This window comes from Nothobranchius furzeri, chromosome 6 (assembly GCF_043380555.1).
Source record: "Nothobranchius furzeri strain GRZ-AD chromosome 6, NfurGRZ-RIMD1, whole genome shotgun sequence".
In the NCBI taxonomy this organism is placed as follows: domain Eukaryota; kingdom Metazoa; phylum Chordata; class Actinopteri; order Cyprinodontiformes; family Nothobranchiidae; genus Nothobranchius; species Nothobranchius furzeri.
The window spans coordinates 39,286,203-39,311,193 of record NC_091746.1 but is presented as its reverse complement, the minus strand read 5'-3'; the positions used below and the strand labels follow the sequence as shown (position 1 = coordinate 39,311,193).

Below are 24,991 nucleotides of genomic sequence, written 5' to 3'. Positions count from 1 at the left end.
CAAGTGTTTCCTCATCATGCTGGAGGCATTTGTATGCTTTGATCTAAATGTGCTCCATCTGAGGGCCTGTGCACATGCACGTGAATGCATGTGCATGTGGATGTGAAAGCATTAATGCATACCTCGGATTTGAGCCTCTCGATCTCAGTGTCCTGGTCCTCCAGCTGAGTGCGAAGCTGGTTGGCTGCGATCTTTTCTGTCTCCAAGATCTGGACTAGGTGGATGTACTTTTGCATAAGGATCTCACGCTCGATGATGATGTCAGAGTAACTAACGAGGGAATTGGATACACAGTAGTTGTAAAAACAAGCTGAATGTTTTCAGACACAAGCTTTGTGGGATGATTTATGTTAGTTGCAAATTGGATGGGCTCAATCTGACAGCTTCAGTCTTCAAGGACAAGAAACCTGGACTGAGGTGCTGCATGTTTGCTACATACTTCTATGTTATTAACAGGAGAAAAAAGAGCTCGTCAAAGAGAGGAGGAGATGAAAGAAATAGAGGTTGAGTGGCGAGATCTAATCTGTGATGTAACCAGTGTGGCAATACAGAACAAGTGTGACCTAAATGTGAAGCCCTGCGAGCACAAAGTCTACACACACACACACACACACACACACACACACACACACACACACACACACACACACACACACACACACACGCACACGCACACGCACACGCACACACACACACACACACACACACACACACACACACACACACACACACAGATGTGGTCTATGTATCAAACAAAACAAAGTTTAATAAATTCAGGAAAGAAAGTCAGAGAATAAAGAACAACTTGATTTTAAAATAATGTCACTGAATATGTGGATTCAATCAGTGGAGAGGTAGATAATGTTCCTTTTGTACAGAGAGTGACTGTGGCTACTGAAAATGAAACATTAGAGAAGCACTACCTGGCCTGCTGGATGCACTCGACCCAATCGTTGCAGTCCAACTCTTCTTCTGAGCGAAGCTCCAGAGGTTTCTGTCCATCGTGCCCAAAGAGGACCAGGAAGTAGTGCTGCATCACAACAACAAATAAAGTTAAAGCTCAGACTAAAAACGTTTCTCTGCTCCAGTGGTGCTGACATCAGGCTGAAACACAAACACTGATGTCATGTTTTAACATCCCTAAATTCACAGGATGAGTGTTTGGTTACTTTTGCCAGCAAGTTAAAGGTGCAGTGTGTAAGAATAAATGAGACACCATGTGGTCAATTTTTGTTACTGCAATCACACTCACTCCTGTTCTGTGAGTTTTTATAGCTGTTGCCAGTTATGGATCAGCACCAGAAGGTTCTAGATAACAAGCAAAGTTGAGTCATACACAGTAAGTTGATAGGTAGACATTTACATTAGGCGTGTGTCCACTATAAGAACTTCAGGGTAGATTTACAGAAACCTCCCTGCATGCACGTCTCCACCTGACTGGGACAGCCGTACTCGTTTTTCGGACCATTTTCAAGAAACGAAAGTTTCATGTTTCTGAATGAATGTTTGATGTTACAAAATGAGTAGTAAATGTACAAAGTAAAAGTTTGATTTTACAAAATTAAAAATACATGTACAAAATACAATGTTCCTGTTACAAAACAAGAAATACAACTACGAATTGAGAAGTACAAGTTAGAAAACTAAAGTTACAACTTACAAATCCAAAGTTACATGTGTTGAAACATGTTCGAAGTTACAAAACTTGGTACAAGTTATGCTGAATATTGTCCCAATCCTAGCTCCATACTGCCTCTCGTTTTCCAACCACCCAAGCTCCCAGCCCTCGTGTATTGAAACCCCTTCAGTTCTGTGTCTCTTGTCGGTTCATTGTTTCAATGTCCAGCGTGTGTTTAACATTAAAGACTTTACTCGTTCTGGTTTGTCTGCCTGCCTGCCTTCCTCACCCGCATATGGATCCTCGCCTCCGCTTCACTCACCGGCACACGCTGACAGAAAACACAACCTTTGCCAACCTTTTGCACAAAATGACAGACGTTTACATAGAAATGATTGAAAATAGCAGCTGACTAATTTCTGCAGGTTTAAAATAATATTGAATAAATCATTTTTTTAAACAATTTACAAACAAACACATGAAAAACTTCAAAAGGCAATGTGTAGTTTTTATTGCTAATCTCTGGAAATATCCATCAAAATGTAGTTGAAAACAAATTAAATGATTCCCAGTTATTGAAGAATATTGGCAGCTTCATAACATATAACTATAAAAATTGGGTATAAAATACATGGGAGTGGGTCAAGTCTCTGGGCGACGCCATATTAGACACCATGTTTCCTTCTAAGGGAGCTCGTGAGGACAAAACACATTTACCGATTTGTAACAAGCGGTTACAACAAAACTTTCAACATTCATAAATGTTGTTGTTTTACACACTTGCGGCCAGTGATGAGAGTCTGATGTGCTTGTCATTTTGCTGGAGGTTAAATGATCTGACAAAGCACTTGTTCGAAAATTGCGTTTCCTGGGATTTTTGACCCTAATGGCTATCTGTTGGTAAGATCTTACTGTCAGAACCCAAGCCCCCGGACCGGCCTCTCCCAGCTAACCAGCCTCCATCTTGGACCACATTTCCCAGCATGCTCCTCGTGGGAACACCCGGCATTCTCTCAGTCACACCCAAGCCTAGACGCCGCACCGGCTCTTCACTCAGTCATCGTTTCATTGAAACCCATGATCAGAGTTCTCTACCAAATAATCCAGACATCAAACATCCTTACCAAGCTCAACTCCCATACCCAGTCGGCCATCGTGACACTTACTGGAACACAAAAATACCATTTGCTTACAATGATTTAGGTATGTACTTCCACCAGTACTATGGACCATGTACTATCACCAGGAAAAATACACATTGTCACTTTAAAACACCTTTAGCACCTTTATCTTTTGAGTGTGGTGCAAAAAACTAAGCTGCACAAGTCCGACGGTGACTGGTGAAGAAATCATTATTAGATTATTTTTGCTTTAAACAATTCTGAAATTGTATAATCTAAAACTAAATATTACAGTTGAACAATTAAAAGGTCTTTTCAAAATGAAAGTAAGATTCTGCAGGTTGCTGATGTTTCTGCAGAGACAGCAGGACTGTAGTAATGATGTAACGATAAGCAGCAGAAAGATACTTGCTAGCGTGTGCTGGCTACAAACCAGAGAGGCTTAAGGGCTTGTTTGTGTGTTGGAGGGGGGTGGGGGGGTCAGAGAGGGTTTACATAACCATCCAGGCGTGTACAGCTCCTTGCTTTGCTAATGCGGCTTTCCCCGGCCAGAATCCTGCTTTAAGCTGGGGGATGACAATGAGCGAGACGGACACAGACAGGGAGCTTTAAGCTAACTTGGTCTGCAACCAGCATCACTAAAAAAAAGTCAGTTCATCAGTCTGGCATGGACAGACTGATATACAAGAGGTCAGACTTGTATCCAGTGATCAGCTCAGTGTCATAAGGAAAAAAAGCTTCTGCGGGTCGGTGGTGCAGTTTGAACTCTTATTCACTAAATCAGCAAACTAAAGCGGCTGATGAATAAAAACCAGGACATCCTAAAAAGGGCAGGAAATGAAAGCAATGAAGAATCATGAGGTTGTTTTTAACATGCTGGGTTTATCAAGTGTGACATAAACAAAACCTCAATGAACAGCAGTGCTGATTTTTTTTCAGTCTTGAAATGTTAGCATGTTGATATGCAGAGACATCATTATAATGCTGATTGTAAAGTAATGCAAAAAATAATAAGAGCTTATTTTGTCATATTTAGCATTAATCAAAATTTTGATGTTTGAAATAAGTTTGAAAACAGTTGAAGCGCCTGTTTCAGCACTGAGAATTTAGTTGGAGGAGAAAGAGGCTTCCGCTGACAGGATTTGAAGCCCTGTTTCCTGATATTTGGACATCTTGCTTTGGATTGGCTAACTGACTCTGCTTGCTTTGCAATGTTGATGTTTTATCTCCACAAATAACACAAGCCTGGAGGAGTTCTGCAGTGCTATAGCCAGCAACTAGCTTGTACTAGCTGAGACGTTCTCTGCTGTTTCCTGCATGTTAAAACAACAACAGCTTTCCTCGTCATGAGTCAAGATGGGTGAGTCCGTGAATGTTTAGTGACAGCGTGATGTAGATCTGTCAGGATTTTTTTCCAAGAGTTTCATCGTCTATTTTCTATCAGAAGCTAAAGCAGCAGCTAGGTGTAGGAGACTATTATCATGTTCAGCCCGCATGAAAAACTCAGGGTGACTGATTATCAGAGGTGTGGACTCGAGTAACATGACTTGGACTCGAGTCGTTATTTAATAATGACTTGACTTGATAAAATCTATAAAGACTGATAACATGACTCAGACTTGAACACCAATGACTTGCGACTTGAATCGACTTGCATCTGTTGACTTGATGACTTGAGCACATTTGATATTTTAGCACAAAAGTGGCACAACATGGACAAAAATCATAAATCATTCTTCGTTCTGGGTCTGATCTTGTACTGCTGAATGCAGCAGCACTTTGTTTATAATCAGTTTCAGTTGCACTTTCTGCTTGTTTCAGCAAATAAATGAAGCTTTAAGAAGCTTTATTTCTGGAATTTATTTATTATCATTGTCATTAAATTGAAGTAGGACAGATGACTTGATTATGACTTGAAAATTCAAAGTTAAGGACTTGGACTTGACTTGGACTTCCACATCATTGACATTGGACTTGACTTGGACTTGATTGTCTTTGACTTGGACTTGACTCGAGACTTGACTGGAAAGACTTGTGACTTATTTGTGACTTGCAAAGCAGTGACTTGGTCACACCTCTGCTGATTATAATCAGAAATAATATTTTTAAAATGGCTTAGTCACCTTTAATAAAAGGAAAAGGAAAAATTTAATAATGAACAAACTTAAGATGGAACTAGTTTAACATCTCTTTCATGTAATGATGTTTCAAGCCCACGCATGAAGCTTGTGTATCACATTTATTCTTGACTGCATAATAGAATAAATGGTTCTCACATACAGGTTTATTAACCTTAACTTACTTTTACAAGACCACTGATTGACCAGTCTCATGTACACAAACACACACAAATCTGATTAACCTATATACTAATTAGAGATCGTATAAACACACTGACTGTAGATTACAGTCAATACTGTGTACATTAAAGGATTTACAATTGAAGGGACGGCAGGTCACCAATCACCTGTTGGGAGGGAAGCCAGCCTTCTACCTGAGCTCTGGCTGCCTGGTTAATATTATATACCATTAGGATACCAGACAACACAGAAAAGTTTATTCAACGTGAAGCAAAGTCAGGCTAAGTACTCTGAGGGACAAAGAGACCACCACAGGGCAAGGCATTCACTGAAGCATCACAATCAGCACAAAGGGCAAGTGAGGTGTCAGCATGATTAATTATTTTCTCTTATCTGTCAGCCTTTAGATCGGTGATGGTTTAAAGCAGAGAGGAAGAGAAATGGGGATAGTCTGGGGTTCAGCTCACACTGCAGTCAGAGGACAGATCAAATCAGAGAAAAAGGTGACAGCTCCAAACAGGACAGCAGTGTTCAGCTGTTTGTCTGTGAGGTTGTGGTGCTGTGGTATTCAGACACAAACTGCAGGCAAAAGGGCCAGCGAGATGCTATTCTTAGTCAAGCACAGCAGCATCCCAGAGCAGCACGACACAGACACTAAAACACACACAGCACTGCAGGTTCAAAGCAAACACAGACTCAAAGGTTAACATTTGAATGTGGGTTTGCATACGACTGCCTCAGTGTTGCATAAATCTCTAAACTCTGTTCATGTCTTTGTGTCGCATCCTTCAAACTTTCTGTTAGAGATACAACGCACAAGCCACTTCAGCCAACAACCCTCATCACCATGGTAACATCAGTCAGGTGGCGCACAGGTGAGTAGCCATTAGTGGGCGACAACATGAGGTTAAATCTACAAAGAGAATGGAGAAGAGAATGTATTCATGATTTAGATTATTCTGTCTGTTTTAGTCCAGAACCAGAGCAGGAGGGCTTTCCAAACAAAATCTGTTAATATGGTCACATTAAAAGTGGATTTAAAAAGTATAAAGATTAAATAATGCAGATTTTTATTTTATTCATAAGTTTGGGTTGGCTTTAATGATTTATTTAAGAGTTAGAAAAAACAAAATATTTATTTATGTTAATATGTGAAGCAGCTCTATATGACAATCAAGTACACAAAACGGTGAAATGCTTCCCTCAACAGCCTGGACTCTTAATGTAGGAATAAATCTGTAGTTTATTGAGCTCTATTTGTTTTTAACTCCTACTGAACTAAGCCAGAGTACAGCACTCAGATGCACGGATCACAAGCCTAGTGGTAGCTGGTGATAAATTCCCTCATCAGAATGCCTACACAGATGTATAAAAGTCTAACATTTGTTGCTGTGTGTGTGTGTGTGTGTGTGTGTGTGTGTGTGTGTGTGTGTGTGTGTGTGTGTGTGTGTGTGTGTGTGTGTGTGTGTGTGTGTGTGTGCATGCGTGTGTGTGTGCATGCGTGTGCGTGTGTGTTGTCTTTTCATGAGAAAACAGGTGTATGTGATTCATGGATGTGTACATCAAAGCACAGTAGTGTGTGCAAAGGTTTTGCAGTACTGTGCTTTCCTTCAGTAGGCTCATGCTGAGCTTCCACCCCCCCCACCCCCCACCCCCACCCCCACCCACATCCACCTCCATCTTCAAAACGGCATCAGATCTTCTAGCTACACTTGAACACAGTTTTTGAAGGAACTGGGCTGGTGGGTTTTTCCAGACATCTTGGAGAGCTAATCACAGATCATCTGTAGATGTAGGCTTCCTCACATTCTTCTGTCTCTTCATGTAATCCCAGACTCACTCCATGATGTTGAGATTAGGGCTCTGTGGGGGCCAGATCATCACTGTCAGGCCTTCTAGTAGTTCTCAATGACTTTGGCTGTTTGTTTGGAGTCCCTCACTTTTTATTTTGTAAACTGATAAAAATAAAATAGACAGGAGCTGCACAGTGGCACAGTGGTTGGCGCTGATACCTTGCAGCAAGAAAGTCCAGGTTCAACTCCCAGCCTGGGAGGTGTTTATCTGACTACATTTACAAATTTATCCTTAATCTGCTAACGTATTTTAAGTATAGAAAAAGCATAATTAGAACCGTTGTTAATTAGGTTCTTCTTTATTTAATTGCAAATATGTTAAATGTCTCAAATGGAACACCAAGTCTGAGTGACGCATCATTTATTTACAGGGTCAAAAAAACAATCAAATGCCATTTTTGTCAACAAACAAAACTATGTGTTGGACCTGTATCTAGAACATAGGTGTTATTTTAGCTCATCACTGATCACAGCCATGCTAATGGAATAGAGTACTAATAACAGCAAAAAATACAGTAAGAATAACAAAGATGCTACCAGAGTGTCAGCAAACAAAGTGGACATCAAAAGAGCTGAGTTATCAATTGCGCGAGAGCTTTTATGTTGTCTGATATTTTGTCTGATGAAAATGTTGCATCCATCAAAAACAGCTGGATTAGATACAGCTGCTGTTAAAACCTCATAGTGCTCCTTATTAGATGAAGATCAAACAATAAGAGCTGCATCATTAAGTTTGTTCTTCTCAGTCTGGAAGCCCTTGATCCATGACAGCACAGGCTGCTGCATCTACTAAAACAAAGTCTACATGTTCCATATGCGTTTTCCAGAATATAATTTTAGACTAAAAGTTAATTTTTCACTAGTCTCTGACAGACAATAATCTGACATTCTCTCTATGCATGAAAGCAGCTTTTCTTCTCCTTCTACAAGAGCTGAACATCAAAATGTTCTGACACTTGCTGTCTGAAGAAGCGTCTCCATAATGTAACGCAACACCAAGTGCTGCTGGTGGTCTACAGCTTCTGCTAAGGGAGGAAACTGCAGCTACAGTCCAGCCAGGTGGGCGGCTGTGGCTTTACTGTCAGATGGTCTCTGCAGGGACGATGGATTTGCAGCGCTGTCCTCTTTGTCAGCATTCATTTAGTGATACATCTGTTTATAAGTGTGAAAGGGAAGCAGTCAGACACTTGGTATTGGCAAGAAGATGGACTTTAATCAAACTTAGCAGAATAATGTGAACTGGTGTTGATTTCTGGTGTTTGAAAAGCAAGGTACCCCATTATCAACTTTTTTGCTGATAAACTGCATAAATGAGTGTCTAATTGTACCGTATGACATTCCAGCATTTCATGTCACTCACAACCTCAGACCTGCCCTCCCGCTCTGCCAGGCAATGCCTTCTCGTGGTGCATTTTCAAATGTCACATATACGTTGTAGCGTACTAAAGGCCAACAATTTGGTTATTTGTCCACTGTAAGGTCAGAGGTCATCACACAGAACAGTCCAGGCTGTTTCATCAGCCTGGATCATTGCATGCCACATCTTAACTGTCTGGTCTCCAAACCAGAAAAATTGCTCTATGACCTTGTTACCAAGAAGGGAGCCAAAGCAAAGTCCTTCTCTTGACTCCCTCATCTGAGCTGCAAACCCACGGTCCCGCGCAGAAGAGGAGATTTTGTCTCTCTGAATAAAATTACTCTTAGTTGGTCTCATAAAAGGATTTCTTTCAATCTATAAGTTTATATAATCATATTTTTGGTTGAATGGAAAATACGTTTAAATCCGAAGTGTTTAATAATGTTGAACGCTTCACAGTAATGAGAAATTAACCACATTAAAAAATACAACCTTCCTATGTGTCTGAGTGAAGGAGGGATGTCTGAGGTATTTTGGTAATGCCCTTTCAACTTGTCAAATTCAGATCTGTCTAAATTTGTAAACAACAGTTTATAATTTGTTGTTCACTTCCTGAACTAACCAGTTCTCAGCCAGCTTCCTGGATTGGCCAACGGGGTAAGCAAAGCACATAGAACCATCCTCTTTTGACCAAGGTCAAAGCCTCTTTGCAACACTTGCAAGCAGCATCATGATAATTGAATTCAAAGGGAACTACGACCTTTGAGATTCAAGGATCCTATCCATCCGGTGACATCACCAACCTGGCTGCCTTTCCTCTGGTCACCCAGAGCCTCCAACACGCATATCGTAGATCTGCACAATGGCGTTGGATGGTTTTATGAATAAGTGACAGCTTGTCAAACCATACAGTCAGACTGATTTTACAACCCAGGCATCACAAGACCTCTCAGATACTTAATAAGGTTTTACTACATAACATCTTAGTTTACATTCCAACGTTTCACTCATTGTCTCAGTAACATCGTTAAACATCACTTGTCATAATTTGTTCTGTGTCATCATTAGTTCAGAAATATAGAATTAAATTCATTTTTATGAACTATATTCTAGAATCTGCCTGAATTAAATATGAAGTCTGTGTTTTCCTGGTAGTCCAAAAAAAAAACTAAGTTTAAAAGATTCAAAGACCAATCAGACTGATAATTCATATTACCCGGTCTGCCTACTTCCATCTACGTAACATTAACCGCCTACGCCCCTACCTCACTACTCACTCGGTCATCATCCTTGTCCACAGCCTCATCACTTCCCGTATTGACTACTGCAACTCTCTTCTCTTCGGTCTTCCTCACAAATCCCTCCGTAAACTCCAACTTCTCCAGAACTCGGCAGCCCGCATCATTTCCAGAACTCCCTCCTTCCACCACATCACCCCTGTTCTTCAGCAGCTCCACTGGCTCCCAGTCACTTCCAGAATCCAATTCAAAATTCTGCTATATACATTCAAAGCCATCCATAACCTAGCTCCCCCGTACCTCTCAGACCCCCTTCATCCTTCCACCTCCACCCGTTCCCTCAGGTCCTCCTCCTCCATCCACCTCTCTGTCCCACCTTTCCATCTGGTCACTATGGGGAGCAGGGCCTTCAGTCGCTCTGCTCCCCAGCTCTGGAACTCACTTCCTCCTGATCTCCGTAACAATGACTCCCTCACTCTCTTTAAAACCAGACTCAAAACCCACCTGTTCCATTTAGCATTCCATTAGTTACTCTCTTTGCTCCAATCTGTCTGTTTGTTTTATGCTGTTTTATCTTTTATTGTTGTGTATTTTATCTCTGTCTGTAAAGTGTCCTTGAGTGTTGAGAAAGGCGCTGTTGAAATAAAATGTATTATCATTATTATTTATTTGGAATATCACATCTTGTTGATCCTCTGAATTTACCCCATTCATTACACACACACACACACACACGCACACACACACACACACACACACACACACACACACACACACACACACACACACACACAAACACACACAAACACACACAAACACACACACACACACACACACACACACAAACACACACACACACACACACACACACACACACACACACACAGACATTTGTTAGTATGAAGCAAACCTGTGAGATTCAAGCCAGCATGATGAACTCATCCAAAAGTATCTTCAAACTTATCTTTGTTCAAGTTTGCTATTTTAAAAAAAATCCAAAACCAAAACAGCAACCACTATGTTTATATGTTGATTCAGAGAGATCAAGCATCTATGAACAAACAAGAAGTAAGCTTCATCCATCCAAAAAAAGGCGACTGGACTTCTTTGGTTTCTTGAAGATGTTTCGCTTCTCATCCGAGGAGTTTTATCAATTCTGACTGTAATATGAGAGAGTCAAGCTCATAAGCTGTAGCTGTCTGTTGTTGCTTAACTACCAGAAGCTACTTAGGAATACCCCTCCTCCCTACACCCTGGGGTGTCATTGAAGTCATTAACCTCAATTGTGTGGGAGTCGTGTTGATTAGATGATTAGATGCAGGAAGGTGTGACCTAGAGTGAAACTGCTTAGTAATGAGTTTCAAAGCTGCATTATTTGTTAAAGAAAGAAAGAAAATGATCCTTTTATAAGTACTGGAAAGATCGAATTAAATATTTCACGTGTCACGTGACGTTACTTGACCGCTGTGGAAGCCGCAGTTACGTGATGTAAGTCTGTTCCATTTAATCGTTTTCTTTGATCAAGGAAAGACAGTGTCCTTGTAAGTAAGATGCCAGCCTCGCAAGACATCGCCTGGCAAGGCCAGGCGCCTTGACACTGAGAAACACCCATGGTATGATGGTGCTTTTGTGCCATGAGAACTAGGCTCTTGTGATTCACTGCCTTGTTCTATAATGATTTATGTGACCTCCCTAATGCCTGTGGATGTAAATTAACATTCATACATTCTGGCATATTTACATCCATTATTGTTTGAATATATATTCAGTGAGCACTGTTCCTTTTAAATAAACGAATGAATGACTTAAAAATGACACAAGTTAATAGTTGATGCGTTCTCCTCAAATTCAACATTGTTACATTAAGATGCATCTCCAAACAAATCAGATCTGTTTGATGTTGTAAAGTTGAACCATTTATATAATGACAACCACATAAAGATTTAATTATACATACCTCTGACACATATGCATTCAAATCTGAAGCTGCAAATTTCTGCTGACTGTATGTTTACTTTAGAAATGAAGCATTGAACTAAATGTATAATTATAATCACATGAATAAACAAGCAATGGGTTAAAAAAAACTCAGGCATACCATCAATAGTACTTTGAAGCATTAAACAGAGGATCTCTTCACCCTGTTAGTCCACTGTGGCAGTCTGAATATGCATGATAGCAAAATAGTTTGTCAAAAGCCCAACCACATATCAAAGTTTTAACATTTCAGTACAACTTTATATTTATATTTAACTGTATGTATTTAAATAGCATTTTCAAATGCAATTATATATTAATGTAGAAATGTGGGTTTGATGTTATAAATTTTGAATTTGTTTTTTCTACATATTTATGAGTCTATATATTGAGGAGGTATTTTAAAATTTAAGGGTTAATTAACTTTATACGTTTATTTTATCCGCACATTATTTAGGTTTAACTTAAGATTTTTCTCGTGTTTTTCTATTTATTTAGCTTTACTGATATTCTTAAAATTTACCTTCCATGTTTAGATTGTTTTTACGTATATTTAACATTCTCATTGGAAGGTTGGATGCATTCATTCATTGATATAATTTCTTTACAATCAGCTCTCTTTTATAAACAATCATAACTGTAAAATTCATAAGGTCTGGAGGAAACAGAGGAAACTGGGTTCTGCTCTCAACCCCATCACTGACCTGCTGCTTCTCCATGGGCTCCTTACCGACGGCGGACACCTTTGGCGCAGGTGTCCGCTCGCACGTACACCCCTCCATCAGGTAAATCCCAGAGGGCCTCGCGCTCTGCTCGTTCTCAAAGTAGAAGAGCAGGTTCTGATACAGGGCGAAGTACTTCTCAGTCCAGCGGCTGTTCTCCGTGCTCTTTTTGCTCAGGTATCCGCGCTTGGAGCCGTCTTTACGCGCCGCCACTGACAGATAGAGCGCGTGGCCCTCGTTGTACCGCACGCTCTTCTGCATTTTATGCCCAGAGTTTATTTAAACTTCAAACGGAGATCATCGCATCGCAGCGCATCTCCAGAGATGTGGCAACTGATGCTGCTATTTATAGCGGACTGAAGCCAGAGAGAAAGCGGTTAATGTCTCCGTCTGTTGGAAAGGTAATCCAGGCTTACCATGGTCTAAAAAGTTGGCGCGTCCGCTGCGCTGCGAGCGTCTCCCTCCAGCTCGAGGTTTGCTGAGACATAAACACGCAAACTCTCCAGAGTCGTGTGTGGATGCTGAAACTTTACCGAAGAGTTCCGGCTGGTTTTTTCCTCAAAGCATGAAGAAAAGTCAACAAATACTAAAGAAAAAAATTATATTAAAAAATAAATAAATAAACAAGCAGGCATGATGCAACACACAAACGCTGCGGGAACAGACGGTGAAAACAGAATCACACAGATCAGCTGTAATCGGCTTTTATGCGCACTTAAAGAGACAGGTCCGCTCGCAGGAGCGCATTCCCAGAGCCCGAGTGCGCAGGTACATAGCGCGCGTGAACGAGACTGAAGGTGAGTGGATGTGGTTGGGTCAACAGTGATGACTCTTTGACAGGTTGACGGAACCAGCAGGTGACTGTTTCAATTTCTTCTCTGAGAGGCTTAGCTCATTAATATTCAGTCAGAATTTAAAGAAAATGTATAAAAATAACAGTCTTGTATATTTGACTAACTTAATGTGGAAGCCCATTCCTGCCAATCTGATTTTAAAAATATCATGTCTAAAATCTAATATAAAAATATTATACTATCTAAAAATGTTTTTGTTTTTATCAGAGTGGCAGGAATGGGCTTCCACAGGTACACTTCTTTGAATCCACAAATGCATATTCACCCATTTAGAAATATTAAAACCTAAACTAATTGTTCCAAAGTGAAATGGATCATCTGGGCCTTGTTGTTGACTATCCAGGTCTGGGTGCCCTAACAAAGAAGCCTAATTCCTTGTCTCCACCTATCTGGTAGGACCCCAGCCCATCATAGAAATATAACCCCTCTGATTCTCTTTGCAATTTTGTTCTTTTTGTCATGCCCTAAATCTCATGACCATAGATGAGGGTTGGAACGTAGATCGACTGGTAAATCAACACTTAATCTCCTCTACCTCTTCCCAACCTGGAGTTGTCATTCCATCCTATTTCATTGAAGAACCTCTCCCTCAGAGGGTAAATGCAGAAGGTTCTATTTTTATAATGACACGCATCAGCAGATGGGTGTTTGTGTTGAAACTCCCATTCAGCCTGAAAGCACAAACATATGTTGTACTTCAGCAGTGTGCTTGTGTGTGTGTGTGTGTGTGTGTGTGTGTGTGTGTGTGTGTGTGTGTGTGTGTGTGTGTGTGTGTGTGTGTGTGTGTGTGTGTGTGTGTGTGTGTGTGTGTGTGTGTGTGTGTGTGTGTGTGTGTGTGTGTGTGTGTGTGTGTGCCCATGTGAGAGACAGAGAGAAGTAATGGGAGCATGGAGGCAGATGTTTTGTGTGTGTGTGTGTGGGGGGGGGGCATGTGAGAGACAGAGAGAAGTAATGGCAGCATGGAGGCAGATGTTTGTGTGTGTGTGTGTGTGGTGTTTGTTTAACTTCTATATCAAACTGTTGTTTCGTCCTATATATCAGAGAAAATAAAGAATGATTCTCAAATTTGACACTGAAGTGATAAATGAAGCTGTTTTTTTTATTATTTTTCTTTGAATTATTCTCTATGTGCATGTGCTGCTGTAACAAATGAATTTCCCCACTGTGGGATCAACAAAGTCTATTCTATAAGTCCTGAGCTGACTTCCTAGTCCACTGATCTCACAAGCAGAGGAGCTACAGAAGAAAAGGCTCTGTCTCCTTTCATCTTAGACCCAATAATACAGCAACGTATGTCTGGCTGAGTTTATCCTGATTTTAGTCTCTGAAAGGAGAGAAGAAGCTGCAGATGGGTGCTGACACGGGTTCATTTACTGGTAAGGTTGGCTGATACTGTTCATTGTTTAATATTTAGTTTTATTTAACCTGCAGTGTTTGATAAAGCTGTAGCACAAGGCAACTGTGTTTACCTTGATCCTGCTCTACCTCAGAGTTTTATTAGCCATTTTATCTTTTGAAAGGCCTACTGGAAAGAATGAACGGAGTTTCATGTGTGCATGTGTGAAAAGTAACACCAGATGTCATGCACAGGCCAAGTGGTAGTTTGTTTCACATCTTTGAAGCTGCCACAAAGAATGAACAATCACCCCACTGTCTGAATTTAGACATTGGAACATGTAAATAAAATGGACCTGGAAAGCCTTGTTTCTCTGTTATGTGTTTGCAACAAGAGACTGTCACAGATGTAAGAAGAGGCGAGCCCATGAATACCTTTGAGCACAAACATAATCTTGAACTCAGTTCTAAATCTAATAGGAAACCAATGACAGGATGAGAGAACTGGATGTGTTGCTGCAAAGGGGTGTTGGTAGCAGATGTGCTGCTGCGTTTTGAACTAGTTGCAACCCAGGAAGATGTTTTTGGGGTGAACCTGTATCTAAAGTGTTTCAGTAGTTCTGGAAGAAGCTAGTATTGATAACCGAATCAATTTACGCGTCAACTTCATGCCTTTATCGAAAATGACTCCAAAATTTCTGACCTGACGTTTAAAACTTGGGGCTAAAGTGTGACAGTGTGATGTTCTGCATGTTTAATGAGGAAAATAAAAATACATTCAGTTTTGTCGTTGAGGTGTAAGAAATGTTGACAACCACAACTGTATGTCATGCACACAGTGACAGGGAAGATATTGTCTCACTGGTACTGGACTTTACTGGTAGATACAGTTGTATGTCATCAGCGTAGCAATGGAAAGATCATTTATACCTTTTAAGTTTCCAAATGGCAACGTGCAAAGTGAAAAAACAGTATAGGGCCAAGAATAAATCCTTGGGGTACATCAAAAGGGGGGCTGGCTCTGAATGAGTAGGTGTCAACAACAACAACAGACAAACCTCTGCTTGACAAGAAAGGTCTGAAGCAGTTTAGTGCTGAGTCACGAATCCCAACAACATTCTCTAAACGAGAAATGAGAATCGTATGATCGATAGAGTCAAACGCTGCTGTGATCTATGGGACCAGAGCAGTTATCCAAGTTATCCTTACCTGGGTGGAGTAACATGGCCAAATGAAGTAGTCAATCATAGGAGAACCCTTCTAACTAATCATAGAGGTGAAAGGCTCTTCCCCTAAAATCTTGCATTTCACAAATTTAGTGTTGTGCAGGTTTGTAATGGAGGACTATTTAAAATTTGCTCCAACAAAAATGGAATATTATGGCTCAAACTAAAAGGAATTTTCTAAACTATTTAACGTAAAAGCATGAGCATATCTCTGAGTCATAGAAGGACTGGTGCGTGGACTTCATGTACAAATTTATGTAAAATAAACAATTCAGAATTTTCTTAAAAGTAAAGAGCTCAGCCAGAAACAAATAAGTTTAAAACATTTAAATTTGACCTTGTGTTAAATCTTACTTGACATTTCTTGAACATTGGCTTTCTTGCTATAGTGTTGAATGATAAAGAATTGCTTAAATCATAAATATCATAAGGGGTTTTAAAATAATAAAATCCTATTTTGGGTTCGTTTATTTAGACATTTGATCCATGTGGAGTCACAAAGCTCCTCGCGTCATTGGAACAACATGAGGTTAAATGTTACAGCTTCAGCCCATGCTCATGTTTCCTTCGTTCCCTTTTTTTATTTGGAAACGGTACAGAGCTGAAACAGCTGATACAAAACTACTTCTGCTCTATTTGTTATACTTGATGTGATTCCAAAAGTGTTGCTGTGTCCCAGACAGAAGTCTCCACCCACAGTTTCCACAGAAGAGATGTGAGCTATAAAAAGGGGAACCACTCTTTTGTCGGGGTCTTTCAGCTGTCCTGACATGTGAGAAGACAAATAAAAGACCACGCTGTTCTTGACTGAAAAACTCTCTCCGACTCTTTTCTTTAAGAATAACAGAATAAGCCCACATATTCATACTCAAACTCCCAGAATCCACGTTACTTGCATGAAAAAATACACAAATCATCAAATCTTGTCTTGTTTATCTTGATAACTCCTCCTCATTTTAAAAAGGAAGTTCATTACTTTAGTAACACCCATTCCCTCACGCTCAGGTTTACGTTCTTAAACGGCAGCCGCAGACCTTCTACAATACTTAACACGCAGGCAAAAGAAAGAAAAGTACTTTTCTTTTTAAGTCTTGTAACGCTGCTTTTGAACATGGAGAGCTGTTTTTCATTTAACCGGGAACCAGGAAACAGAAGGGTCTTTCCTTCCAACACGGAAGGGGAGGAAGGAGTGTACAGGATTCCTGCTCTTCTGTGTGACAAAAACACTAAAACTCTTCTGGCTTTTGCAGGGAAACGGTCAGATTCAGATGACTCCAGCTCTGTGGCGCTTGTCATGAGAAAAGGAACGGTGATGAAGGAAGGAAACTCTGTTAATGTTTTGGTAAGTTTCTGTAGCAACTGCGATTTTGTCCAGAAACACCTTTTCATCCTGAGTATGAAGCTTTGTTTGTGTGTGTGTGTGTGTGTGTGTGTGTGTGTGTGTGTGTGTGTGTGTGTGTGTGTGTGTGTGTGTGTGTGTGTGTGTGTGTGTGTGTGTGTGTGTGTGTGTGTGTGTGTTTCCTTTGAAGTGGTCTGAACCCAAACGTGTGGTGGCGCAGGAAACTTTGGAGGGCGGATATCGTCCGATGAACCCTTGTCCAGTCTACGAAAAGAAAAGCAACACAATCTTTCTTTTTTTCATCGGCGTTGAAGGAAAGGTTTCAGAGCAAAAGCAGATCAGGTCAGGAGTCAATAAGACCCGCCTCTACTACATGACAAGCGCTGATGGTGGGAACAGCTGGAGCACAGTCACTTATCTGACTGAACACTTGCCTGAGATTAAAACCTGGTCCACGTTTGCTGTCGGGCCGGGCCGGGCCGTGGTCTTCAGACTGAGAGCGGCAGACTGATTGTTCCTGCTTATGCATATGCCCAGTGCTCATCATGTCAGGCTTGTCCAGCTAAAAAGACCAGAAGCTGTTGTCCTCCTCCCAAAGCCTTCAGCGTTTACAGTGACGATGGAGAGAATTTCAGCCTTGGAGACATGATGGGAGACGAGTCGCTTGAATGTGAAATGGCAGAGTTTTGTGACGTTGAGGGCAACAGGTTTGTCTACTGCAATGCTCGTAGTGGGGGAGGTTGTCGTGTAGAAGGGGTTAGTGAAGATGATGGAAAGAGTTTTATTCTTTTAAATTCTGCCCTTGTTGAAACTGGATATGGATGTCAGGGGAGTGTTGTCTCCTTTCCAGCTCAACCTGAGGGGGCTGGTCCAGCTCAGGGTGAGTGGCTGCTTTACTCCAATCCAACCAGCAAGTCCAAAAGGGTTGATTTAGGAGTGTATCTGAATAAATCTCCAAAGGATCAAAATGCATGGAGGAAGCCCTGGATCCTTAACCCTGGGCCCAGTGGGTACTCAGACCTGGCTTACCTTGATGATGGATGGTTTGCATGTCTGATGGAGCGAGGAGAAAAGTCTGAAATAGAGGAGATAGCCTGTGTGTGTTTCTCCTATGACAATCTCAAAAAGGGCATTGGAAATTAAACATCCGTTCCTCAGATTCATCTGTAACATAGAACACCAGTTACAAACACCACAATTAAAGACCCTTGTCAATAAATGTACAGGTGATACATTCGTTTTATATGACTGCATTGAAAGACAACCTGTATGATGTGTGTGCTTTGTTTTTCTTCAGCTGCCCATGTTCAGCTCACTCACACCTTCCCCTCATCCAACTGTTTGTCATCTACTAATCACCCTTCTTCTCCCATTCTCCATCTGATTCCTCTGTTCTCTTCAACCCTGTTGCCTTCTTCTATGTAATTACTTTCAAAACAAAAAACATGTCATCCAGTTGTTTTATTTTAACAATGATCATGAAATGTAATTGTTAATTATTGTCAGTAAAAATGTCTAGAAGAAAATAAAATCCCCACATATCAACAAGGTGCAGGTCAAAGCCTTCCCTTGACCTTTTGTACTGAGTCATTCCACATTCTCTGAGTCTGCATATTTATCTGGATAAATCACCAGATAACTCATAAAGAGCCAGTAAATAGTCCTCAAACCCCTCCGTGCAATGTGAGGTTGTTTCAGTTTTAAATATCATTGGTTTCTACTTCCTAAGAAACCAGGAAAATGCCTCTGATAACTGTGGTTGTGGGTTAAACTAAATGAATCTTTAGCTGGTGGACAAATGAAAGTAACTGCTAATGAATACCTGTTATAACTTTACCAGGTTCAAGGAAGAGGTGTTTTATTGAATAAAACATCTGTATACTTGCTCCTCCATCTCCTGGGTCTGTGGCCCTATTGAACACCTGTAGAGACACTTTGGTTTCACATGGTGCTCTCACAGATATGGACTTGGGCATTTTAAACACATAACCTAAGGCTGTGGTTGGCCCTAAAAACACTATGAATTATTATGTGTGCTTTTCATCATAAAATGTTACTGTCATACATCCTCATGCAGTTGGCAGTGATGTTTTTGTTGAGTTGTAATTTTGTGTGTCCCCATTTTTTCTCTTTTTCTCCAGGTCTAGAAGCAGATTCTTCTACATCCTTTATTGTTTACTTTTGTGAACATCTTTCTTTATTCTCCCCCTTTTTTCTTTCATTTCTGACCCTAACCCTAACCCTAACCTGAGTCCGTTGGGCTTAAAAACAACCGAAAACATTCCTAATAAAGTTTTGGTATCAGACGTTGCATTATAGCAGAAGCTATACTGCTCCACCTATGAGAGTAAAACTGTAAGGCTTGTCTTCAGCACTCAGACATCAATTCTGAATGCTTTACAGCCGGACAGGACACGGGAAAAAATAAATAAATTATTTGCTAGAAGGAGGATGCAAAACTAACTGAAAGGCTTAATAAAGATGCGGATTGGATTTAAAATGCTGACTCAGAAATATGTCTCCTGATCACCTTGGTTTTTAAAACACTAATATTGATAGGGGCTTGTACACTGGCATGAGACTTTTAGCTGTCTGCAGTTTCACCACCAGATGACACTGCTGCTCCTCTAAAGCAGGCTCACCTATAATTTTAAGGACACGTCTGGTTCTGTAAAGCTCTTCATTTTCAATCTTTTTTTTATAAAAAACTACAAAAAGTTGACATTAATAAGTTTAAATCCAAGACTTGTTAAAGTGACATTTCTGATTAAAGTATAATGAGTTTTTGAGAAATGAGAATAAATCGTTATCACCATTATCTTACCCGTTGTTTTAATCAGAGCTGATCAGCTGACAGCTAATCACAGTGGAGCCCGTTAGCTTCTCTTCTACAATAATACAAATCCAAAAAATGTCATGTGACAGGGTGAACGTCCTGTTACTGTATCCCAATTGATTATGCGCACCACTTGGCCGCAAGAAATCCCTTTGGCTAACTGGTTAATACTCGTGACTCTCACCCAGGAATCTGGGGGATCAAGTCCCACTCAGGCCCTTGTTTCTCCTCCTCGCCACAATAATAACAGAACTTTTCTAAAAAAAAAAAAAAAAAAAACTTCATATTTCTGGAATATTTTTGTTTAAATGACAGTTTAGAGCAAGGCAGACAGTTAGGTTAAGGTAAAATGTTTTTATTCAAGGTAATCTTTGGGACTAGCTGTTTAAAGATAACAGTTAATCCACGTTGGTATTAGCTTCACTCACTTCTAAAACCTGTTTCTACAAACTGAGGTTGTTCAAAGAACTGTGTAGAAGACTAACAATGTCAATTGTTCATAATCTTCATATAACCCAACTTCAAATGGTCTGAACTACTAAAACTAGTTGTGTGGGTGAACATATTCTTCCTGCATCAGTAACAAAGACCAGATGGTCTTTACAGCGTAGATAAAACTCACATGTCTAATTAGTGTGAATTTGTTCTTGAAAAATAAAAATAAAAAAAGACAAGTAGCAATATTAAAAAGCAGCTACGTAAGAAAACAGCCAGAACAGAGAGTCCTTGAGACACAAATCCTGCCAAAAGAACTATGATTATTCCTTCAGTTGATCCATTACTGCGACAGATTTTTGATGGATAGTTCTTTTATTATTGCCTTTTGTACTCGCAAAATCACATAACTGCTTTTTTATATAGTTTTTCAGCTGATATCAATCAAAAGTAAGAATATTTTGATGTAAAACTGCTTTTAAATGTTTTGCAGGTAAAAGGTACGAAATGTGTCTTTGTGACACTTTGTAGTGAAAAAAACATTTAAAATACAGCTAATATGTAGTTATTTGCTCAGTTCTGTTACTGTAAACCCAGTCAGATGCCTGAAAATGATCGTGTACAAGGACGTGAATTGTTAATATAAGGGAATATTGAAAAAGGCATTTAACCCTCCCACTGTCTTTATGGGTGACCCCACGAGGAAAGTTGACTATTGAGCAGGATTGATGGTTTATCCCTTGAGGTCCACATGGCAGGGGTGAGGTGGTGCTCACTCCTCACTCCTGCCACAAGGACACAAGGGATAAACCATCAACCCTGCTCAATGGTCAACTTTCCTCGCGGGGTCACCCATAAAGACAGTGGGAGGGTTAAAAAAGTCACTGTGTCTTTAAAGTTAAAGTCCCATTAGTCATCGCACACAGGTGAAATTCGTCTCTGCATTTGACCAATCCACGTAGTGAGCTGCAGCTGCGGCTGTGCTCGGGAACTATTTGGGTGTTTAACCCCCAATCTAACCCCTTAAAGCTGAGTGTCAAGCAGGGAGGCATTGGGTCCCGTTGTAAACTGACTGGGATTTAAACCCCAATCTCCCAGATCCAGGGCAGGCACTCTACCACTCAGCCACTGAGAAGATGAAGAAAGATTAGAAAGTAAATATTAAAGCTGCAAGCAGCGTCGTTCGGCCCTCACAGCTCTGCGCCGCTCCGGCCTGGCCGGCACTCTAGTGCACCCGGGCACGTCCACTGAACATAAACATCGACCACCCCGACACCAGAAACCGCGAACGGTCTCCTCGTCTGCACCTCACCCTGACTCAGCATCTTCTCTGAGCCCACCATTAAATTACACATCTAACCACTAGGGGATACTCTATCTTTACCATACTGGTGGTGTGATGACACAGACCAAGTTTAATGCTATTCTGACCACATTTTTAAAAGTTATTGAAGGTTAAATTTATGTAGGGGGCACTGTGACCAACTACAGAAAAATCCCATTGAGGTCAGCTTTGGTTGACAAAGATGGTTTTCTGTTATTTTGGCATCAATCAGACATTGTGTGTTAACTAGAGCCAGACAGCCAAAAGGGGGTGGAGCTACAGGGGTTTGAACCAACAACCACATCAATGTGTTTGGTGCAGTCACGTGATGACACAAGCTAAGTTTAATGCCATTCTGACCTTGTATTAGGAAGTAATTAACTCTTAATCTTATCTAGGGGGCGCTGTGACCAATTACATAAAAATCCCATTGAGGTCCTCTTAGGCAGTCAAAGATAGTTTTGTAGTAGTTTGGCATCAATCATACGTTGTTTGTGCTTTCTAGAGCCAAAGAGCTGAAAGGGGCAGAGCTAAAGGGATTTGAACCAACAACCACATCAATGTGTTTGGTGCAGTCACGTGATGACACAAGCCAAGTATAATGCCATTCTGGCCTTGTCTTTAGAAGTTGATAAAATTTGAACCCATCTAGGGGGCGCTGTGACCATTTACAACTAAATCCCATAGAGGTCATCTTGGTCATCAAAGATGAGTTTCTGTTAATTTGGCATCAATCAAACGTTGCATGGGTCATCTAGAGCCAAAAGGCTGTAAGTGGGCGGAGTTAAAGTGATTTGACTGAGTGAGCACATACATGTGTTGATTGCAGTTGTGTGATGACTCCCACCATGTTTGATATAGTTTGGAGCTTTGTTGCAGAAGTTACAAAGGTTTTATTGTATCTAGGGGGCACTGTCCCAAATTTAGGAAATATTCCGAGAAGCAGTTTGTAGGTTGACAACAGTTTGGTGTGAATTGCATCATGCATGTGTTATTCAGGGCCTAACATCTGTCAAGGGGCGGAGCTAAAGCAATATCAACCAATGACCACAGAATTGTGTTGGGTGCCTTTGTGTGATGACATATATGGCCTGTATATATAGCAAGTTTGGTGCAGTTGAGACCTCGTCTGTACGAGTTATTACAGTTTTAAAGGTATGTAGGGGGCGCTGTGGTGATATTATACACCGTTCAGAACTGAATGGTCATTACATCATCATGAAGTCAGTGCATGACCTTAGTGTCATGTTAATTAAAATAGAGGGGACAAATATGGGCATTTAACCATAAAACAATCGACTTCCTGTTGTCAGGGGGCGGGACTTAGGTGATGTCAGCTGTCCACATTGTCACTGTCTTGAGATGTAGTCAGTGATCACACAGACAAAGTTTGATATGGATCTGATCATGCACATAGGAGTTATTACGTCAAGTAATGTAATGGCGAAAGGTCAAAGTTTGAGGCTTAGCCACGCCCACACCTTTCAACTTTTGAAAAATCTGACATTTGAATTTTTCCCCCTATGTCTTAAGAGTATATAGCAGAAGTGTGAAGGTGATTGGTGAAAAGGGCGACGGGGCATCACTCTCCAAACAACGTGTGCAAAAACCGCTAAATTGAATACTTGGACCAAAATGGCCGACTTCCTGTGTGACTTTGCGCTTGGCTCCAAGAGACTTTTTTGTAGGTCCTGAGACACTACATTAGTGTACCTAATTTCTTAATCCTCAGTCAAAGCATGGCTTGGAGCTGACAGTTTTAATGGTCCAAGGGGGTGCTATTTCAGAAAATAGGCCACGCCCACAAACCTATCTCATCCATTTCTATTGGTGGTCATGTAAACCCCTCTGATCTCTATTAAGGTAGCGCGACTTGAGTTGCGAATGACCACAGTCACCAATTCTTGTCATGTGTCTTTGCCTATGTATGTCTGATCTCAGAATTGAGTGCTGAAACTCTATTTTCCCTCTGGGATTAATAAAGTATCTTCGAATTGAATTGAATTGAATACACACTTAGACAATTTACAAAAGAGAAAACATTTTTCCATTTGTCTCTCTGGGCTGCGCAAAAAAAAAACCTTGAAAACATACCAAAAAAATATTTTTTATTTATTTTCATTTGTATCTCAGGGCTTCCATAGTTATGATTTATGGTAAAATCATACACTTTTTTTTTATCAGAGATTAAATGTATTAGCCTATAGAGTGGTCACTCTGCACGCTTTGAGGATTTGGAAGAAAACATCCTTTAGTAACGAGAAACTCACTGGATAAAAGACGACAACTAATATCAGTGTTTTATGTCTGAATGAATCAGAAGTACAGGAATAAAAAAACTATTGTGCTCGTTTGTTGTGTAAAGCTCAGAAACTTAAATATGTAGTGGGTGTGACAATATCACAACAGTTTTATTAGATGTTAAAAAAAATTAAACTGAAACTATGAAAAAATCATTAAGATATGTTCTGTCTTGTTAAATCCAACTTTCTGTGACCTGGTTAAACTTTAAATGGTTTATAATCAAATCGGTCTGAGATGAGGAGGACTGGAATATCTGGAATCACTTTAAACCTTTTCCAAATTCTGTCTTCTCTACAGCTCTTCTATAGCTCCTGCTGCCAGAATTCATGGCACACCATTCCTGATTGACACAAACATTCTGAAGTTTGTGTTTCATGGATTAACCTAAAGCTGAAGGAGGAAAAGTACATTGAAATTCATGACAGGAAAGTAAAACAAACCATTAAGGGCCCTCAGTTTGTGCATGTCAACCTAATAATAGGTGGCTCAAGACGTTTGCATAAGAATTTGTATAAAATAGTGTAGGGTTTAGGAAATTGAGTGCTTTAAGAGCTCAATATATATTACCTTTACTTATGACCAATAAGCTGTGATACTCTATCTAAATATAGAATATCAACCTGCTTGGTCTTTGTGTGTTTATCAGAAGATTCTAGGACTCTTTGTTTATTAAGTGATTGTACACACTTCGTTTTGATTCAGAAAAGAGTCAGGTTTATAAAAGTAAGAATTTATTTTACCAACAATTAGAACAGGACAAGTTCACCAACATTTTACTGTGATGGATGGAACTAGATATGATGTATGAACCTATGTGTGAATGCGGTGTTAGTCAGAACTTCTGTATCTGGGAGAGCTGAGTTCTGGATGTAAAAGAATTTGGTTTGCGTTAAGCTATGGAGTTGATTAATATCAAAAGCACATCAGACGCTATCTGTGGGTCTACTTCACCCATTTTCAGAGACCCTCTTGGTGGATCCGAAGGTCAGAGAGGTCGGATGACCTCTGGCACTGAAGGGCTGTAGAATACCGTGGCACCGACTCTTCAGTCCAGAGATGTCTCGAGTCACGACAGATGGATGGAACCGCGCTTCTGGGACTCTTAAGGAGTCTAAACAATATCAGCTTGTTCTGCAGGAACTGTTGCGGTAT

General features: G+C 40.4%; 1 protein-coding gene and 1 pseudogene across 4 annotated transcripts in view; one reads left to right on the top strand and one right to left on the bottom strand.

The window, feature by feature from the left end:
* Positions 1 to 12,895, bottom strand: part of rasgrf2a (Ras protein-specific guanine nucleotide-releasing factor 2a) — a 47,584-nt gene extending 34,689 nt beyond the window's left edge. For all 4 annotated transcript variants that reach the window (XM_054744087.2, XM_054744088.2, XM_054744089.2 and 1 more), the window contains exons 1-3: positions 12,169 to 12,895; positions 924 to 1,030; positions 123 to 270 (exon numbers count right to left, since the gene is read on the bottom strand). In XM_054744087.2, coding sequence (XP_054600062.1) covers positions 123 to 270; positions 924 to 1,030; positions 12,169 to 12,447 — 534 coding nt within the window. In that variant the 5' untranslated portion in view covers positions 12,448 to 12,895. The remainder of the gene's footprint in view (positions 1 to 122; positions 271 to 923; positions 1,031 to 12,168) is intronic.
* Positions 12,896 to 16,162: 3,267 nt separating this feature from the next.
* LOC107395750 (sialidase-3-like) lies at positions 16,163 to 18,483 on the top strand (annotated as a pseudogene).
* Positions 18,484 to 24,991: the final 6,508 nt, after the last annotated feature.